Source organism: Candoia aspera, chromosome 14 (assembly GCF_035149785.1).
Source record: "Candoia aspera isolate rCanAsp1 chromosome 14, rCanAsp1.hap2, whole genome shotgun sequence".
NCBI classification, from domain to species: Eukaryota; Metazoa; Chordata; class Lepidosauria; order Squamata; family Boidae; genus Candoia; species Candoia aspera.
The window spans coordinates 5,916,592-5,932,619 of NC_086166.1; the positions used below are offsets into that span (position 1 = coordinate 5,916,592).

A 16,028-nucleotide genomic window follows, 5' to 3' on the forward strand; every position below is an offset into this window, starting at 1 on the left:
GCTAGACAACAGACAGATAAGAGGCAGCTGAGCCCGCAGAAGGAATGGGGACATGGAAAATGTCTCAGAAGGGACGCTCCCAAGTTTCTTGGACTGTAAAGGTGAGGGGGGGAGCGATGTCCTTTCAGACTTGCAAGATTGATGTTAGCCCTTCAAGGTAGTCCAGACGAGAAGCACACCCTGGAGTACTAGCTCTAACTTTATTGTAAGTTTACATTAACAGAATCTTGCAAACCTGAAAGGACATCTCTCCCCCCCTCACCTTTACAGTCCAAGAAACTTGGGAGCGTCCCTTCTAAGACGCTTCCCATGCCCCCATTCCTTCTGCGGGCTCAGCTGCCTCTTATCTGTCTGTTGTCTAGTCTGCAGCTCTTGCTCCTGTCTCCCAAGGTCATTCCCACATACCATTTCATCCAGTTCCAAAGTGCCCAATGCAGCAATGGGCACAGATCAAAGGATCTTGCTGAATGAGAGGATTTGATCCATTAATGTCCAAGTCTTCTATCACCAGGCAGTGCAGGGAGACAAGAATTAATGTGCTTAGAAGTCAAAAGCCACCAAGGGCCTCTGTTCTTCCTCAGATAAGAGATTGGAAGCTTTTCTTAAGAAAATCTATGAAGTCAGCACTGATTGAGGGCCCAAAGAGGGCAAACTTTGATTGATGAGGGTGGGATTCTGACAGCAGCCTTGGATAAATACCCCTATCTCCCCAAGGAAAATGGCCATCAAGCATGGCTTGATTGTTGCATCACTTCTATGAAGCAAATGTCACCTTTAAAAATAATAAATGCCAGCCCCATGACCCTTCCTCACTGAAGCCAACGGGCTGGTTTCCTTGGCAGCTGCTCTGAAGAACAGACTGCATACTGGATGGCTCTGGAGGGAATTCTAACAAGGAACTTCGTGCAAAAAGCAAATTTGATCCAGGGCTTCTCATTTGAGCCTGATGGGTCAGATGTGTAGAAGCAAGGCAGAGGCAGCCACACAGAGCTGGGGTAGGGAGCCATGGAGATGACCTTGGAGGAACGATTCACAGATGGTCACAAAACATGCCCAAGGGAAAGTGTTAAGAAAAGACTCAGGCTGGCTCCTTCCTGATTCCCTGGGGTAGAAGAGGGAGGGGAGGGGAGGGGAGGGGAGGGGAGGGGAAATGCAGTCAGGTGGAGAATCCTGCAAGATTCTGTTAGCCCGACTCAATAAAATATAGTTCTAGTCATCTTATGGACTCCCTTTCCTGATCTGGTTCCCCCTGAAGCGCTGACCGTCATCAAGTCCAATCTCTTTCTTGAGGCAGGTCCTCCAAAGTTATCAAGACTCCACAAAAGCAGTCCAGCCTCTGCTTGAAGACTTGAGAAAGGAAGGACCCCCATTTTTTAGGTTGATAATGCCATGGTCATTGCTCAGACACTTCAGCACCCCAGACCAAAATCTGTCCTCCTGTATCTTAAGTCGAATGATTGCTAAAACCAAAATACAACAGATGCAAGTAAAAGGAGGGCAGGTTCCAGGCTAATCTTTCTGTTAACCATACTGTTGTTTCCACTGCCAGCATAGTAAACATTAATCTTTGAGACTGGTAGCCATATTCAGAATGTCCTGTGTCACTGGTTTTCTTCTACTTCCCTCCACCTTGCCAAACATAACCATTCTTTCTAGTCTATCATCTGTCTGCATTGCACACCCAAAGTGTATGAGGGCCTCCTTGCCTTAAGGGAGCAATTGGCCTTCATTTGGTTCTTGGGCTAGTTGGTTGGACCAATTGGTTCTTCTTGCACTCCATGGTCCACCTTGTAACCAAAGGCAGATGTGGATGATTCTAAACACCCACAGCTCAGAAGGCCAGCTGGCACGGCTGCTTCTGGCTGTCCCTTGACTCTCCCTCTCCTTCAAACCCCCTGCCGTAGAGAACCAGAGAGATGACCTTGGTGAAGGAATGTGGTGGCTAGCAAAACATGAATTAAGCCCGAGAAAGGAAGAAAGCATGAGTCAACTCAAGACAGCCTCACCTTGACTCTCTTTGGTATAAGAACAAGGGAAGGGAAAACACTCAGGCTTTCAAGATGCTGTTACTGTCACCTTCATCAATAGAGTAGAGTTGCAGCACTCTTGTGGGGAGTTTCCCGACCTAGCCTACCATGAAGGGTTGGCGAGTGCACACCCATCCAGATGCTCTCAACCGGCATGTTCACTTTTTCTTTTATTCAAGCAAACACCATTTTCTAAAGATCCCACCACCTACCATTTTTGTTTCTGAACAGCATCTATGGATTCTGTGATAGGTCCAGAGAATATCTTCTGGGCTAGGGGCTGATGCTTTGCAGCAGGCTAACTCCCATTATTTGTTTTAATTAGTAGAATAATCTTTAACATGCTATAAAGTTAAGTAGGAGAGGGAACCTGACAGAACCCAGAGAGAGGTGGTCATAGTACCTTGCTGTTTATAGACACCTAGATTCCTCCCTCCAGTGTACATTCAGCAGCAAAATACAGGTAGTCCTCGACTTACGACCACAATTGGGAGTGGAACGTCTGTCACTAAGCAAGGCGGTTAAGTGAGTCACGCCCGATTTTACGACCTTTTTTGTTACGGCCGTTCAGTGAATCACCACAATCATTAAGCAAATCCGGCTTCCCCCCATTGACTTTGTCAGAAGCCAGCTTGGAAGGTCGCAAATGGCAATCACATGACCCCGGGACACTGCAACCACCATAAATACATGATGTCATAAATCCAACCAACATGCTGGTTGCCAGGTGCCTGAATTTTGATCACATGACCACGGGGACACTGCAAAGGTTGTAAGTGCGAGGACCGGCTGTTACTTTTTTCAGCGCCGTCATAACTTTGAGTGGTCGCTAAACGAATGGTTGTAAGTCGAGGACCACCTCTGCTTGGACTCAATGCTGTATCCATCAGTATATAGAGAATTAGGCTGCTATGCTATTTTTTGGCATCTAGCTAAAACAGCCAGTTTCCTGCCACTGTTACCCACAAGCAGGTATTTCTTTTGCTAGACACCCTGAGTCATCTTCAACCATCTAATCTCTCTTTTTTTAAACCCACTGAACAGCCCAATTACAATGGGGGCGTTGTGGGGGAGTAAGGTCCTAGACCCAGATGACTTGAAACGCTTAGCCAGCCCTACACAATTTCACTTGGGAGCAAGACAGCGAGAGCAAAAACACAATTAGCAACATTAAAAAGGCACAAATGCTTTACCAGCCGGAACAGCGCACAGCGTTTTAGCAGGCCTCCGTTTGCTGCGTCAGCCACCTGCTCTTCCAGGAAACGGGGGAATGTAATTTTCTCTGTTTTCTGCCCCCACTGGCTCCAGAGTTGGCTCGCCTTCCCCCACAGCAAACTGCATTCCCCAACTAAACAAAGGCACGAATAAAAAGGCTGCCTCTCTCCGTTCTAAATAAAAACAGCTGGAGCCAAGCCAACTGAGGAAATTGGACAGCAGTCCACCCACCCTCTGACCCCCAAAAGTCGTGATAACACTCTCTTCAAAAGATGCAGGAAGAAAATGGAAATCAACCGTTTTGGAGATGAGCTTATTCAGAATTCACCTGCTTAAAAAAGAATATGGGGAGGGATGGGAAAGGCTTATTAATAAAAAGAGTTATTTTCTCCTTGGTACTTCCTGGATTAGGGCACTGATTGATTAGGGCAGTGTTTCTCAACCTTGGCAACTTCCAGATGTGTGGACTTCAATTCCCAGAATTCCCCAGCCAGCCTTGCAAGGCTGGCTGGGGAATTCTGGGAATTGAAGTCCACACATCTGGAAGTTGCCAAGGTTGAAAAACACTGGATTAGGGCATTAGGGAGAAAAACCACCAGCATCCATTCTCAGGCATGATCTCTGCAGGTCTCCGCAGATTTTTAGTCTTTCGGTTGGTCTGCGGGCTTCAAAAACGTGGTCCCCCTCCAGAATATAAAGGACTTTTTTGCTCCCACCTTCTCTGTCTTCAGCAGCAAAGCTGGCCTTTGCAAAGATGCGAATCTCTTCTGCTGCAGCCATGGTTCGCTGGGAGAATGTGGATCCCCCAACGTTCTCACTAAGGAGATGGGGGCTGGATGAGAAATCTGGGAACTGGAATCCCAAGGAATATGGGAATTGGAGTCCTCTGAGAAGGGACATATGAGGACAAAGTAACTAGCATGAATGGGGGGGGTGATCATACAACATTCGGTGTTCAAAGCAACAAAAATGGCCAGATTTAAAGAGCCATGTTCTTAGAATGTTTGAATATTGAAGCAATCTTGTATCTGCTCTTTATGCATCCTAAAAAGGATGGGAAAAATCTCTGTTTTAAAAGCACCCTCCTTTTTTGGGAATGAGTGTGCCCCTCATACATCACTTTTTATTGCCATTTAAAAGACCACCTTCAAGTAAATAAGCGCCAGTCCTGGCATTTTAGAAAATATTTATTCTGAAAAAAGTTCACTCCATACAAATTTGAACTAGAACATTCTCAATATTGCATGGTTCATAAAAAACGCTAACATGGACCCATTAAAGCAATTTCTCTCTCTCTTCTTTTAAATTACACGGCTAAAACTAAAAAACAGTTCCTCAGGAAGTTACCTAATGATAATACATTTAAATGTGTCAGAGCTCAAAACAAAACAAAACAAGATCACCGGGTTTTCAAGAGCTTTTGGATTTGATGTGAATAGGTTACCTCCAAATACTTATTTTAACGGATGACAATTTCTGTTTTATAATGTTCCTCTTAGGCATAAGGGATTTACCAACCCAGAATTCAGAAATGAGTCCACTTTCACTATATAATGCTCTGCAGGGAAAAAAAAAAATTAGCACAACTTGATCATTTTTTTTAACCAACCAGCAAACAAAACAGTAACACCACCAATAAAAACAAGAGTGATTTCCTGTACATCTTTCTTACAAAATTGCTGTACAATTCCACACATTCGCGTACTTTTTTTGATTGGATTAAAATGACCTTTCAGCAGTCTTTGTTTCAACCCGAAAGTAAGCGATTAAAAAAAGAAAAGAAAAACCTTGCAAAAAAAACTTTGCACACCAAGAGCCACAACGTAGGGGATAATTCTTCAAAGCACTTCTTTAAAAAAAAGGTTGACCAGTATTCCTATGCAAGTCTCAATGCTCTCACTAACGCCTTCACTCTTCTTGCTCACCACATAAAACAAGATGGTTCTACGTGCAAAGTTTGAATCTCACCCTTTTCATGATCCCCCAGAATGGAGTGATGCCAGCACAACGAGGAAGGGAAAAGCAATTTTGAGAGTCTGAAAACAGAACAGTTTCTGGAAACACAATCATGCTGCAAACATCAGGGCCGGGATGGGTGAAGAAGCCATCCATGATGGGGGTGAAGGTTCTCTTCCTGTCTCATCAAAGCCTGTCCCAACTGGCTTTGCCGTTATCCAAGTCTTCGTGACACCTACAGCCATGGATGCCAGGCTGGGTCCATGCGACAGAGGTTGTCTAAGCTATTAGCTGCCGCAACCAGAGTGTTGACTTTGCTCTCCCCACCTTCAAACTGAGCCAAGTTATGGAGCCGCGTCATGATGGCCGTCACGGCTTTCTGGACCAGGGAAACCAGCTGTTGGCTGTCCATGTTCTCGGGCTGCCCGGCTGCCGAGAGAGGAGAGGACGTGTCCTCCTGGGTCTTCTTGTGCCAAGCAATGGTTTCATCGCGCAGCACTGTTTTTAGGATGCCGTCAACCTAGAAGGTAGGGAAAAGACGAGTGGATTCAACTCAAAAGACCGATCAGAGGGATGGCGAGTTTTGGACTGCCCTGGAAATACTCCCTGGTGCTTTAGGCCTTCTTCCGGGTGTTTTTTTTAAACTCTTTATGTCAGCCTTTCTCAACTTTTGGACCCTGGAGGAACCCTTGAAATATTTTCCAGGCCTTGGGGAACCCCTGCCCATTCAGGCTCAAAAACAGGCCAGAAGTTACAAAATTCTTATATTCGTTTCATGGGTAGGCCTGTCTAGATGCATTCACAGTGTTCTTAAACTGGAAATAAAGAACGAAACTTGCCTCTTTCACGTGAAGTTGCCCGAATTTGAAATAATTTTTTAAATAAATTGTGATCTCCCAAGGAACCCCTAGTGGCCTCTCGTGGAACCCGAGGGTGCCACGGAACCCTGGTGGAGAAACCCTGATTTATGTCAACAAGTTCATTCATTCATTTCTCATCTTCCTATACCGCCCGCCCAACAAGAGAGGGTCTGGATTCACCTTCTGGGCCACGGGAGACGTTTGATACCTCCGAATCACTCGAGGTGGTAAAATGTTTTAATCCGATTCTCTTTTCGGGGGGTGGGGAGGGTGGTGCTTTAAAGCTTTGCGGAGGATTCGGTCCAACTGCAGGATGAATCTGAAGAAACAGCTGCTCTGTGAGCTGCTTCGTCCTTTGAGCATTTTGAAAGGAATACGCCCACTTCCTTTAGCAAAGGGCCTCCTGCGACGAGGTCAGCTCCATCGCAGTCACAGGAGAGATTTCACTCCCTGTTCTGCTAACAAGCTCCCGAGACCAATTTCAAGTTGCAGTGTTAGATGGGGGGGGGGAATTACCCTAAACTCAACGATGCCATTTCCACCCCGCTTCGCAGCCTTGCAAAAACCGGTGTGGCTAGAAGAATGCGACGGCTGGGCAAATTAATTTCATCCCGAAGGGCCAAGCCGAGGATGGAACTGCCCTCCGAACAGCAGCAATTCTTCCCCCCCAGTCAGAGCCAAGATGGCTCCATACAGGCTGCCTGGTTGTACAAGGGGAAGTGCAATGGTTCTCTAATTGACCGGAAAATGGGTGTGAAAGAGCACTGAAGCGTGCCAGCACTTTGCAGATGGATTTCTAGTGGCCGAGGGAGGGACCGGCTGCCCGTCTCTGCACTGACCCAGCCCCGAGGCAGCCCCAACACGCTTACCTTGAAGTTTGGCTGAGCGAAACAGCGAGCCACGGCAATCATGGATGCGGTGAGTGGGCCGGAGACCCCGATGGTGGTGAGGAACTCAGAAATGTTTGGGGTGAGCCGGAACGGGACAGGACGGTTGGCGTCCAGATCCCCAGTGGCATCGTTGATGTCGAAGCGGAAATAGGCCACATTTAATTTGCCCGTATCCTAATTTTTTTAATGAAACACAAGCACAGTGTTGTAAGGAATGATAGGAAGCGGGCAGGAAGAAAAATTACTCCAAAATAATACAGGTAGTCCTTGACTTACGATCACAATCGGGGCCGGAATTCCCAGCGTAAGTTGTTGCAGTCATAAGTCAAGTCACCATGTGACCAGACCCAATTTTACAACCATTTTTATGACGGTCATTAAGCGAATCCAGCTTCCCCAATGGGCATTTTTTGCTGGAAAATGGCAAAAAAGTCACAAAACATGATTGCATGACTGCGGGACCCTGCAACTGGTCATAAATGCCGGTTGCCAAGCGCCCAAAATGCGATCATGTGGCCACAGGGGGGTGGTGCGACATTTTGCGATGCTCGGAAGTGCTTTACAGGCCATAAAGCACCCATTCCGAGGCTGTCGTAACTTCGGACCGTCGCTAAACAAACAGTCGTAAGTTGAGGACTACCTGTAATGCACAGCCTGGGACCCCAGGGCCACATGTGGCCCTCCAACATCTTCAGGGTGGTCCTCAGAGGCTTCCAGACATTTCCCCCAAACAGTAATTGGTAATGTGATGGAAAGAGAGAGTGTATTATGTAAGTGGGAGGCATCATATTCATTGTACTTAATTAATGCAATTTTAATGACATTAGGTTTAGATTTTAACAATCCCCCTCAACTGTTTTTTGGTAGCGTGGCCCTTGCCATGTGCCCTAGAGATGAAGATCAAAAAAAGGGCCCCCCTCCTATTCGATTTTTCTAATATACAAGGTTGACATTCATGCAGAATCAAACCCGCTCAGGCAGTATCAGCCCAGAGAGAGGTTAACAAGAAATTCAGCTTTGAACGCTCCCCTCTATTAACAGGCGTATAAAGATGACAGGTATAAACTTTCTCAGCAAGGTATCAATCCTGAATAATGGGTTCTTTTGTTGTGCTGCTGGATGGGTCAGGCACAGGGGAAAATTGCTCGTTTCTGCTGTTCTCAGTACAGAAACTCTCAATGTTCTCCCTGACAATGCAACTGGAAAGGAGGGGTTTAGAACTGGAGGGGTGGGCTCCAAAAGAAGGAGGGGGTCCATTAAAATTTCAGCAAACTCAGCATCTTTGGCATGAAGGACAAGGCAGGGAAAGGACGAAGAGCAAGCCTTCGGCGTTCTTCCCAACCCCTTCACCTGCAGTGGCCGGAGAAGACATCTGAGTTTTCTTCTCCATGATGAACTGACGTGTTGCGTCTGTGCGAATGGGTGCGTGCAATTTCTCCCCAGAGTCTAAACGGGGTCACCGCCTGTGTCGCCTGCATGTGTGAGTGTGTGTTTCAGCTCCCCTCTCCTGTTGTGAGTGTGCATTTGTGTACCTTTAGGCACAGGGGAAACACAGGGCCGGCTGCATATGGGTCACGTGAGTGTGGAACACCAGAAGGACCAGGCTGGAGAGAAAATCTACCCATGTGGTCACTAAGAGGTGATACCACCTTGATGGCACATAATCACTTTAGAACTCTGGATGAGGACCGAGGGAATACAGATTTAAAACTGAACACAAATAAAGTTCCCTTGGCACCTTAAGCCTAATCTATGCCATTAGGAGCACAGACGAGGTCCCTGAGGCCAACCAGCTTTCAACACCTACCTGAGCAATCTGCAGCATCTCAGGGTTCAGCCGGTTCAAATGGAAGACAAATTCCGCAAAACCGATCAACGCCAACTGGATCGTGAACATCTTCCGGAACGTCCAGTAGTCGGTAGCATTGGGGAACGTGTGCAGGGCCCACTCCTTCAGCATGCTGCGTGGCACCATGTTGCCCTGAACTTCTTTCAGAATATCCCGGAGGACCTGAAAAGGAAAGGGTGGGATGATCAGGAGGTGAGTTGGTTACATGGCTGGGCGCTGCGGGGAGGATCTTGGAATTATTTCTCCTATGATAGCAGGGAATTTGGATCTTGCAGTTTAACCAGCTGGAGAGCACCAAATTGAGGAAACCTGAGATATATCTTCTTATATTCTTCTTCCCTATCACTTCGGGGGGGTCAAATCTTACTGTTCACTTGGTCTATAAAGGGCTTGGATCAGCCTCAGATCTTTAAGGGTTTTTTGCTCCCATATGTTCTGCAGGCAAGTTGGGCGTCACGTGTAAATATCGGTAAGTCACCCATAATGAATTACTACAGCATGGACTGGCTTAATTAATTGGAGCTAGAAATAAAGAGGGGGGCTGCTCCTGTCTGCTCGGAAAGCACAATCAGTGCACTTGCTCAAATTAAATTATTCAGGGAGACAAAATTCCTGCGAGCCGAAGGCAAGTGCCTTGAAAGGAAAAGGAGACAGATGTTCCAAGTCACTCAATTTTTAGGCTGGGCCAAGAATGAAAGCTTGTTTATCAGCAGGTGAACTTTCAAGATCGAGCGCACCTGGAATTTCACCAATTAGAAATGGGTCAAGGACAACCTTAGGTCTACCTATAAATTTTAAACCTTTGAAGCTAACTATTTCCTATCAGAAATGGATGACTTAGGATGATAATGGAAGATTAAGTCTTCCTTATTCCATCTCAGAAAGAGTCAAACTGTGCTTTAGTCAGAGTAAGGAAATTAAGGGGAAGATGTGGGAGAGCAGTTTAAATGCCAACGGGAAAGGACTCATCACAGGCCAATCTCTTGAGTGAACAACACTAAGCGGACAGCGCTTTCTGGGGTACATCAGCACAGTTAACCCAGTTGCTTGGTATTATCGTTTATTATAGTTGCACAATGCTTCAAATTCAGTTCCAGAAAGGTACTCTGAAGCATGGGGACACATCAACGTAACAGCAGTGGGTGACTTTAGCAACCCCATGTTCACACATGAGCATCACTTAGGGTCATGGGCAGAATAGGAAGGTTGTAAAAACACATACAACCGGTCAACAGCAGGTTAAAGGGGGTTCATTCCGGCTCAAAACAACGTTTTCCCAGAAACAGAGGCAAAAAATTAACACCATCTCTTCCTGCTGCTTGGGTAGAGGCAAAGTTCTAGAAGGCCCTCATAAAAAAAATTTACAAATTCCATCTCTCTGTCCATTTTGCTTTTCACCCCCCTCCCTGATGTCCAAGAAGAGTGGAAGAGAAATAAAAAGGGGACGGGATATATGAGTAAATCTCCCAATATTCACTCTGCAGTCATGCTAAATCAATCAGGCCATTGCAAGGTAGTCCTTGACTTATGATTGTTCATTTAACAAAGTTACCACAGCCTCGGAATGGGAGCTTTACAGCCTGTAAAGCACTTCCAAGCGTCGCAAAACGTCGCACCCCCCCACCCCCCGCAGTCACATGATCGCATTTTGGGCACTTGGCAACCAGCTCACATTTACGGCCAGTTGCAGCATCTGCAGTCACATGATCCTGTTTTGCGATGTTCTTTGCCATTTTCCGGCAAAAAAATGCCCATTGGGGAAGCTGGATTTGCTTAACGACTGTGGTGATTCACTTAATGACCTGTGATTTGCTTAACGGCCACCATAGAAATGGTCGTAAAATCGGGTCTGGTCATGTGGTGACTCGACTTATGACCGAAATAACATACAATGGAAATTCCAGTCCCAACTGTGGTCGTAAGTTGAGGACCACCTGTATCTTTTTCAAAATTTTTGTTTCTCAAAAAGGCCTTTGTTTTTTACAATGGAGAACCTCTCAACCACCTTTGCAGCACCTGGGAGGTTTCCCATGGGGGAGCAGTTGAATAGTTCAGCCATGTTCTCCAAATGTAAACTTGAAGTGTCCCAAAGAACATTAAATGCCACCCCACAAAACTTTCCATCCTACATAACATCTGCTTTTCTCATAATCTCATTTCTATTAGGTAATGACAGCCTTCCGTTTTCGTTTGAGGGGCTTCTGTTTTCGGAGCTCCACCATGACTTCAGTGCGATGCAGGGGCTCCGAAGATCTTCTGGTGCGAAAGCAAAGAGGGGACAGAAGTGGACTTTGGGAAGAAAGTCCATCCTGAGTCATCAGTCGCTGGTGCCATACCTGGTGACTGGCCTGGGTTCCTCGTGCCTGGACGGTCGCCAGCCGGTCATAGTAGCGAGAAATTGGGCTGTCATGCTCAATGCCCTTCTTGGCGCAGCGCTGCTTGTAGATCTCCACCAGGGAGAGAGAAGAGGGGTTGTCTTCTACCAGGCGCATCTGGGGAGAGACAGCCACAACTCGGGGAACTGGAAAAAGGGGGTGAGAGGAGAAAAACAAAAGGACTAATTCATTTCATGGAAAACGGCTGGAAGAACCACAGCCAGCAAGTCCGAAACTTTATCCTTCTTTCACTGCAAGAGCTCATATCCTTTCATCTTCAAATCCCTCCAGAGGCCTCTGTAATCTCTCTTCTAATCTCAATATGCCCTTTCTCGTAAGTTACGGTCACAGCTTCTCATCGACTCAGACCACAGGAGATGCTGCAAGGCCCCACGCAAATGCCCAACCATGAGCATTTAGCAGCCTCAGGGCTCCCCAAACCTCACCAGTTTTCCTTAATGAGGCCAGAAGGCATTCCTTTGCCTTCACATTCCAGCTCTGAGGATTCTGCAAGTGAAGCTGAGATACCCTCGCTTTACCCTGAGGGTGGAACCGAAGGGATAGATATGCATCTTCTCTGAGACCTTGCTGGAATTTCCCCTTGCTAAGACCTATCTGTGAACCTGTTGCTAGTAGTTCACCCTCACCTTAGACATATGTTGGTGAAGATTCTCAGTCACCCGGGTGGAATCGTCTGTAGGTTGAGCCATGGCAACTGGATTTCTTCCTTTTTGGTAGAAATGTTTCGCTGCTTGTCCAAGCAGCTTCTTCAGTCTGGGCAAAGGTCGGTGAGGGGACCCCATATATGACTTCCAGGGTGGCTGCATTGTCCCTGCACCTGAGTGGCTGTCGATTGTGCCACGGAGGTGTGGATTGTCCTTGGGATGTCTTACCCCTAGATCCTTTGTTCACCCCCAGGTGGATCGTTAAATCCATGCCAAAGTGGAAAATCCTTCCCTCAACAGAGGCGGAGGCCTCAGACACAACTTGTCCCCCATTTTTCATGCTGCTGTTTCATCAGTCCCCAGGAAGATTAAGTCCATCAGGAAGGCCACTCCTAACGATCCACCTGGGGGTGAACAAAGGATCTAGGGATAAGACATCCCAAGGACAATTCACACCTCCGTGGCACAATCGACAGCCACTCAGGTGCAGGGACAATGCAGCCACCCTGGAAGACATATATGGGGTCCCCTCACCGACCTTTGCCCAGACTGAAGAAGCTGCTTGGACAAGCAGCGAAACGTTTCTACCAAAAAGAAAGAAATCCAGTTGCCAGGACTCAACCTACATACTCACCTTAGACAGTTCCTTCACCTCAAGCTTGACCTTCAGCTGTCCAAATTCGTTTTCTTCTTGTGCTCAGTGTTGCTTTGCATTAAACCAGTGTTTCTCAACCTAGGCGACTTTAAGGTGTGTGGACTTCAACTCCCAGAAGTCCCCAGCCAGCATGAAGTCCACACATCTTAAAGTTGTCAAGGTTGAGGAACACGGCACTAAGCAGGCAATCCAACTTTGGTTCTGCTTCCTCTCTGGTATCTTCTGCCCCACCAGTTTTGACTTCAGACTGCCTAGCCTTGTCAACGCGCGCTGTTCACTGAGCCAAGCTCTGCATGAGGTCAGCCCAAAACAAGCATGTCCTTATCTCCTCCTAACAAAACTCAAGAGAAGCCCTTGTTTTGTTTTGAGTCTGAAACACTCAAAACGGCCATTTAGTGCTTGAAACCGTTTTGAACACCCTCAGATCTAATATTTCTGATTTCTTTCCAGCAGCGTAAGATTTGGGCAGCACAAGGCAGCCTATCCCATATCCTCACCTCTGAGTTGAGCAAATGCACGAGCAGGATGGACAATGGATTTTTCAGGCAAACGCATGTAACGTTTTTCCACCCCCAAAATCACAGCTACAATATTGAGTTGATTGATCATCTGCAAACACTGTAAAAACAATTTCCCTCGTAGCCGGTCAGCAGATTTTAAAGCTTTTCCAACGTTCCACTGGAACCCTTACAACAATGACAGACAACAGCAGTAATCTTAAACCGGGCACACCCTCTTCTGCAGGAGAGAAAAGGGGGGAGCATGAAGACACAATGTGCACGGGCATGTTTTGTGATGGGTGGGTGGGCAGCCTTCCTATTGTCAAGGGCTGGACTGCCTCCAAGGTAACCTTTTGAGGAGCAGGGAGCACATGGTGGGCTGGGCTGAAGCAAACAGTGGGTGGAGGTTGAGGGAGACGGAGCAAAAGGCTGGGAAACCAGCCCGTCTAAATAAAAGCAATAGTATTTGATCGACCATTATAGAGAAGCTGAGATGACCAGATTCTTTACACCAGGGTTTCTCAGTCAGGGTTCTGTGGCACCCTCAGGTTCTGCAAGAGGTCACTAGGCATTCCCTGGGAGATCATGATTTATTTAAAAAACTATTTCAAATTCGGGCAACGTCACATGAAGGAGGTAAGTTTCACTCTTATTTTTAGTTTAAGAAGACTGTTAGTGCATATCTACAGGACTACCCATGAAACAGATATAATAATTTTGTAGCCTCTGGCCTACCTTTGAGCCTAAGTGTGCAGGGGTTCCTTCCCCAAGGCCTGAAAAATATTTCAAGGGTTCCTGCAGGGTCAGAAGGTTGAGAAGGGCTGCTTTACACTAACAGGATTTCTCAGTTGTCTCCTATTTGCGGAACAGGAGGCAGAAAGAAACTAAGACCAGCAAGGCCCTCCATCTTGCTCTGTCCACCATGATGCTGATTACAGCAGGGACGACATGGACGATGGACACTTCCTGGGTGACAAGGTTGTTCGAAATTCTGCTCTGCCGGTGGATAAGGATGAGCCTGCTCCCAGGAGAACAGCTGTCTCAGCCATGTCGCTGAAGCATGGCCAATGAAGCAGCCAAGTTCAATCACACTGAAACGGAGATACCGCCACTTCTAATAAGAGTTCCGAGGAACCTCCAGCAGCAAACAGAGCAAAATTTCCTAATCCTGCTACAGATTAAGCTCTTTGCTTTCTGACCATCGGTGAGCTGGTGGCGGTGCCTCCCTCCATGAACTGGGGGAGGAGATCAGCTCAGCCTTCACAGCCTTCGTCCCTATTTAAGGACCCCGCCAGATAGCTGTTTCTTTAAAGACAGGCTTAGAAAAGCTACATCAGGACAGTTGGCCAGCACTGGATAACCTAGAACAGCCTAAATTGTACTTCGTCACAAATAAGTAAGACCTGTCACAAATGGGGGGGGGGGGCAGAAAAGAAAAAGGGAGAAAACAGGCATTAGGTAACAACACGCCCGATCCCAAATGGGTTCTTAAAAATGACTCTGATTGAAGTATTTACTTTCCAAACATATTCTTGGCGTTTGTGTGTTTTTCTTTCGTTATATGCAGAGAATTGTTGTGTGACGTGCCGCTAAATTTAGTCTGCCATCAGTGAGCTCATGGGACTTAAAAAACAAAAAAATCCTCCAGAACCAAAAGGTTTTGCTGAATGCTGTAATCAAATACAACTGAGAAGCAGAAATGAGGCACACACATTGTAACCGAAAAGAATTTTACCAGAGCAATATGAATTAACCTTGCTGGTATTACATTATTTTGCCAACACTGACTTTACTGGTGATTTGATACTGGTGCCCATCCCATCTGCTGGGCTGGAAAGAATAAAAACCACCCAACTTGAGTTACTGTAAGAGGACAGCCCTGTTAGTCCATGGTGGCAAAATAATCAGGACTCTGATTAGGACTAACACATTGGACGAAAAGGCAAAAGCTTTTGTGAGCTGCAGGTTACTTCATCAGACGCACGGAGGGGCTAGCCCGGTGTTTCTCAACCTTGGCAACTTCAAGCTGGGTGGACTTCAACTCCCAGAATTCCCCAGCCAGCAGGGGAATTCTGGGAGTTGAAGTTCACACAGCCTGAAGTTGCCAAGGTTGAGAAACACCGGGCTAGACTGATGTAGTTCAAACTGATGACCAGTTGAGCTCTTCTGTGCATTTAATGATGCAATCTGTAGCTCACAAGACCTGGTGCCTTTTAATAGAATTTGTTGGTTGGAAAAGGTGCTACCAGATTTTTTGCCAGCTTACGTTAAGACCATGTCTCAATACTAATTCTAGATGTTTACTGAGCTTGGTTGTTTTCCTGCATCACCAAAAGTTAGGGAACATCATCAGTGCATGGGAAAATGAAGTTTTGCGGATTGTTTTGTGCTTATCTAGGTAGCACTCAGATAAACAGGAAACAGGAGCAGCTAAACCATCCTAATCAAAGAAGAAACCACATCCCAATCAAGGCTGGCAAGGCAAGCTATTATTTACGAAGAAAGAACAAATGCAGGCCGAATGGAATCAGGTGCAGAGCACAAAACCATTTTCCACATGCATCAATACCCTTGGAAAAGTTTACTCTGCAGATCTCAGTTGTCCACTTTCATAATGTGATGGAACAATCCCTTAAGTCAATGGTGGATAACACCCAACCCTCCTATGGTGCTCTTCTGGGGCCCCAAAGCCCCACCAGAGAAAAAAGGGACATTTTCAGCCTTGTTTATTTCTTAATTGGGGACGTGGCAAGGGTACAAACAGATTTGTGATATCTGCTTATGTTGTGTTGAGTTTTGGAAACGGACTCCAGGACAGCCAGCTGTCTGTCTCCAGGGCACTGTATGAAATCTGAGACATGTTTGTAAGCGGAGGATCTCTTCCTCAAGATCCTTGGAAGCAATGAATTTACGGAACAGCAGTGGAGACCTGAAGCTCTCTGTAAGTTATTGAACTACTATTCCCAGCATTCCTCAGGCTACTAGGAATCAAGAGTTGGAAGGGCCCACCTAGTCATCAAGTCCAACTCCCTGCTC

The 16,028-nt window shown here is 46.5% G+C and overlaps 1 protein-coding gene across 1 annotated transcript in view; it reads right to left on the minus strand.

Annotated features, from left to right (window-relative positions):
- Positions 1–4,411: 4,411 nt before the first annotated feature.
- TRRAP (transformation/transcription domain associated protein) overlaps positions 4,412–16,028 on the minus strand; it is a 141,852-nt gene continuing 130,235 nt past the window's right edge. The window contains exons 69-72 of the mRNA XM_063314921.1: positions 11,134–11,318; positions 8,756–8,959; positions 6,928–7,122; positions 4,412–5,718 (exon numbers count right to left, since the gene is read on the minus strand). Of these exons, the coding sequence (XP_063170991.1) occupies positions 5,434–5,718; positions 6,928–7,122; positions 8,756–8,959; positions 11,134–11,318 (869 nt within the window). The 3' untranslated portion in view covers positions 4,412–5,433. The remainder of the gene's footprint in view (positions 5,719–6,927; positions 7,123–8,755; positions 8,960–11,133; positions 11,319–16,028) is intronic.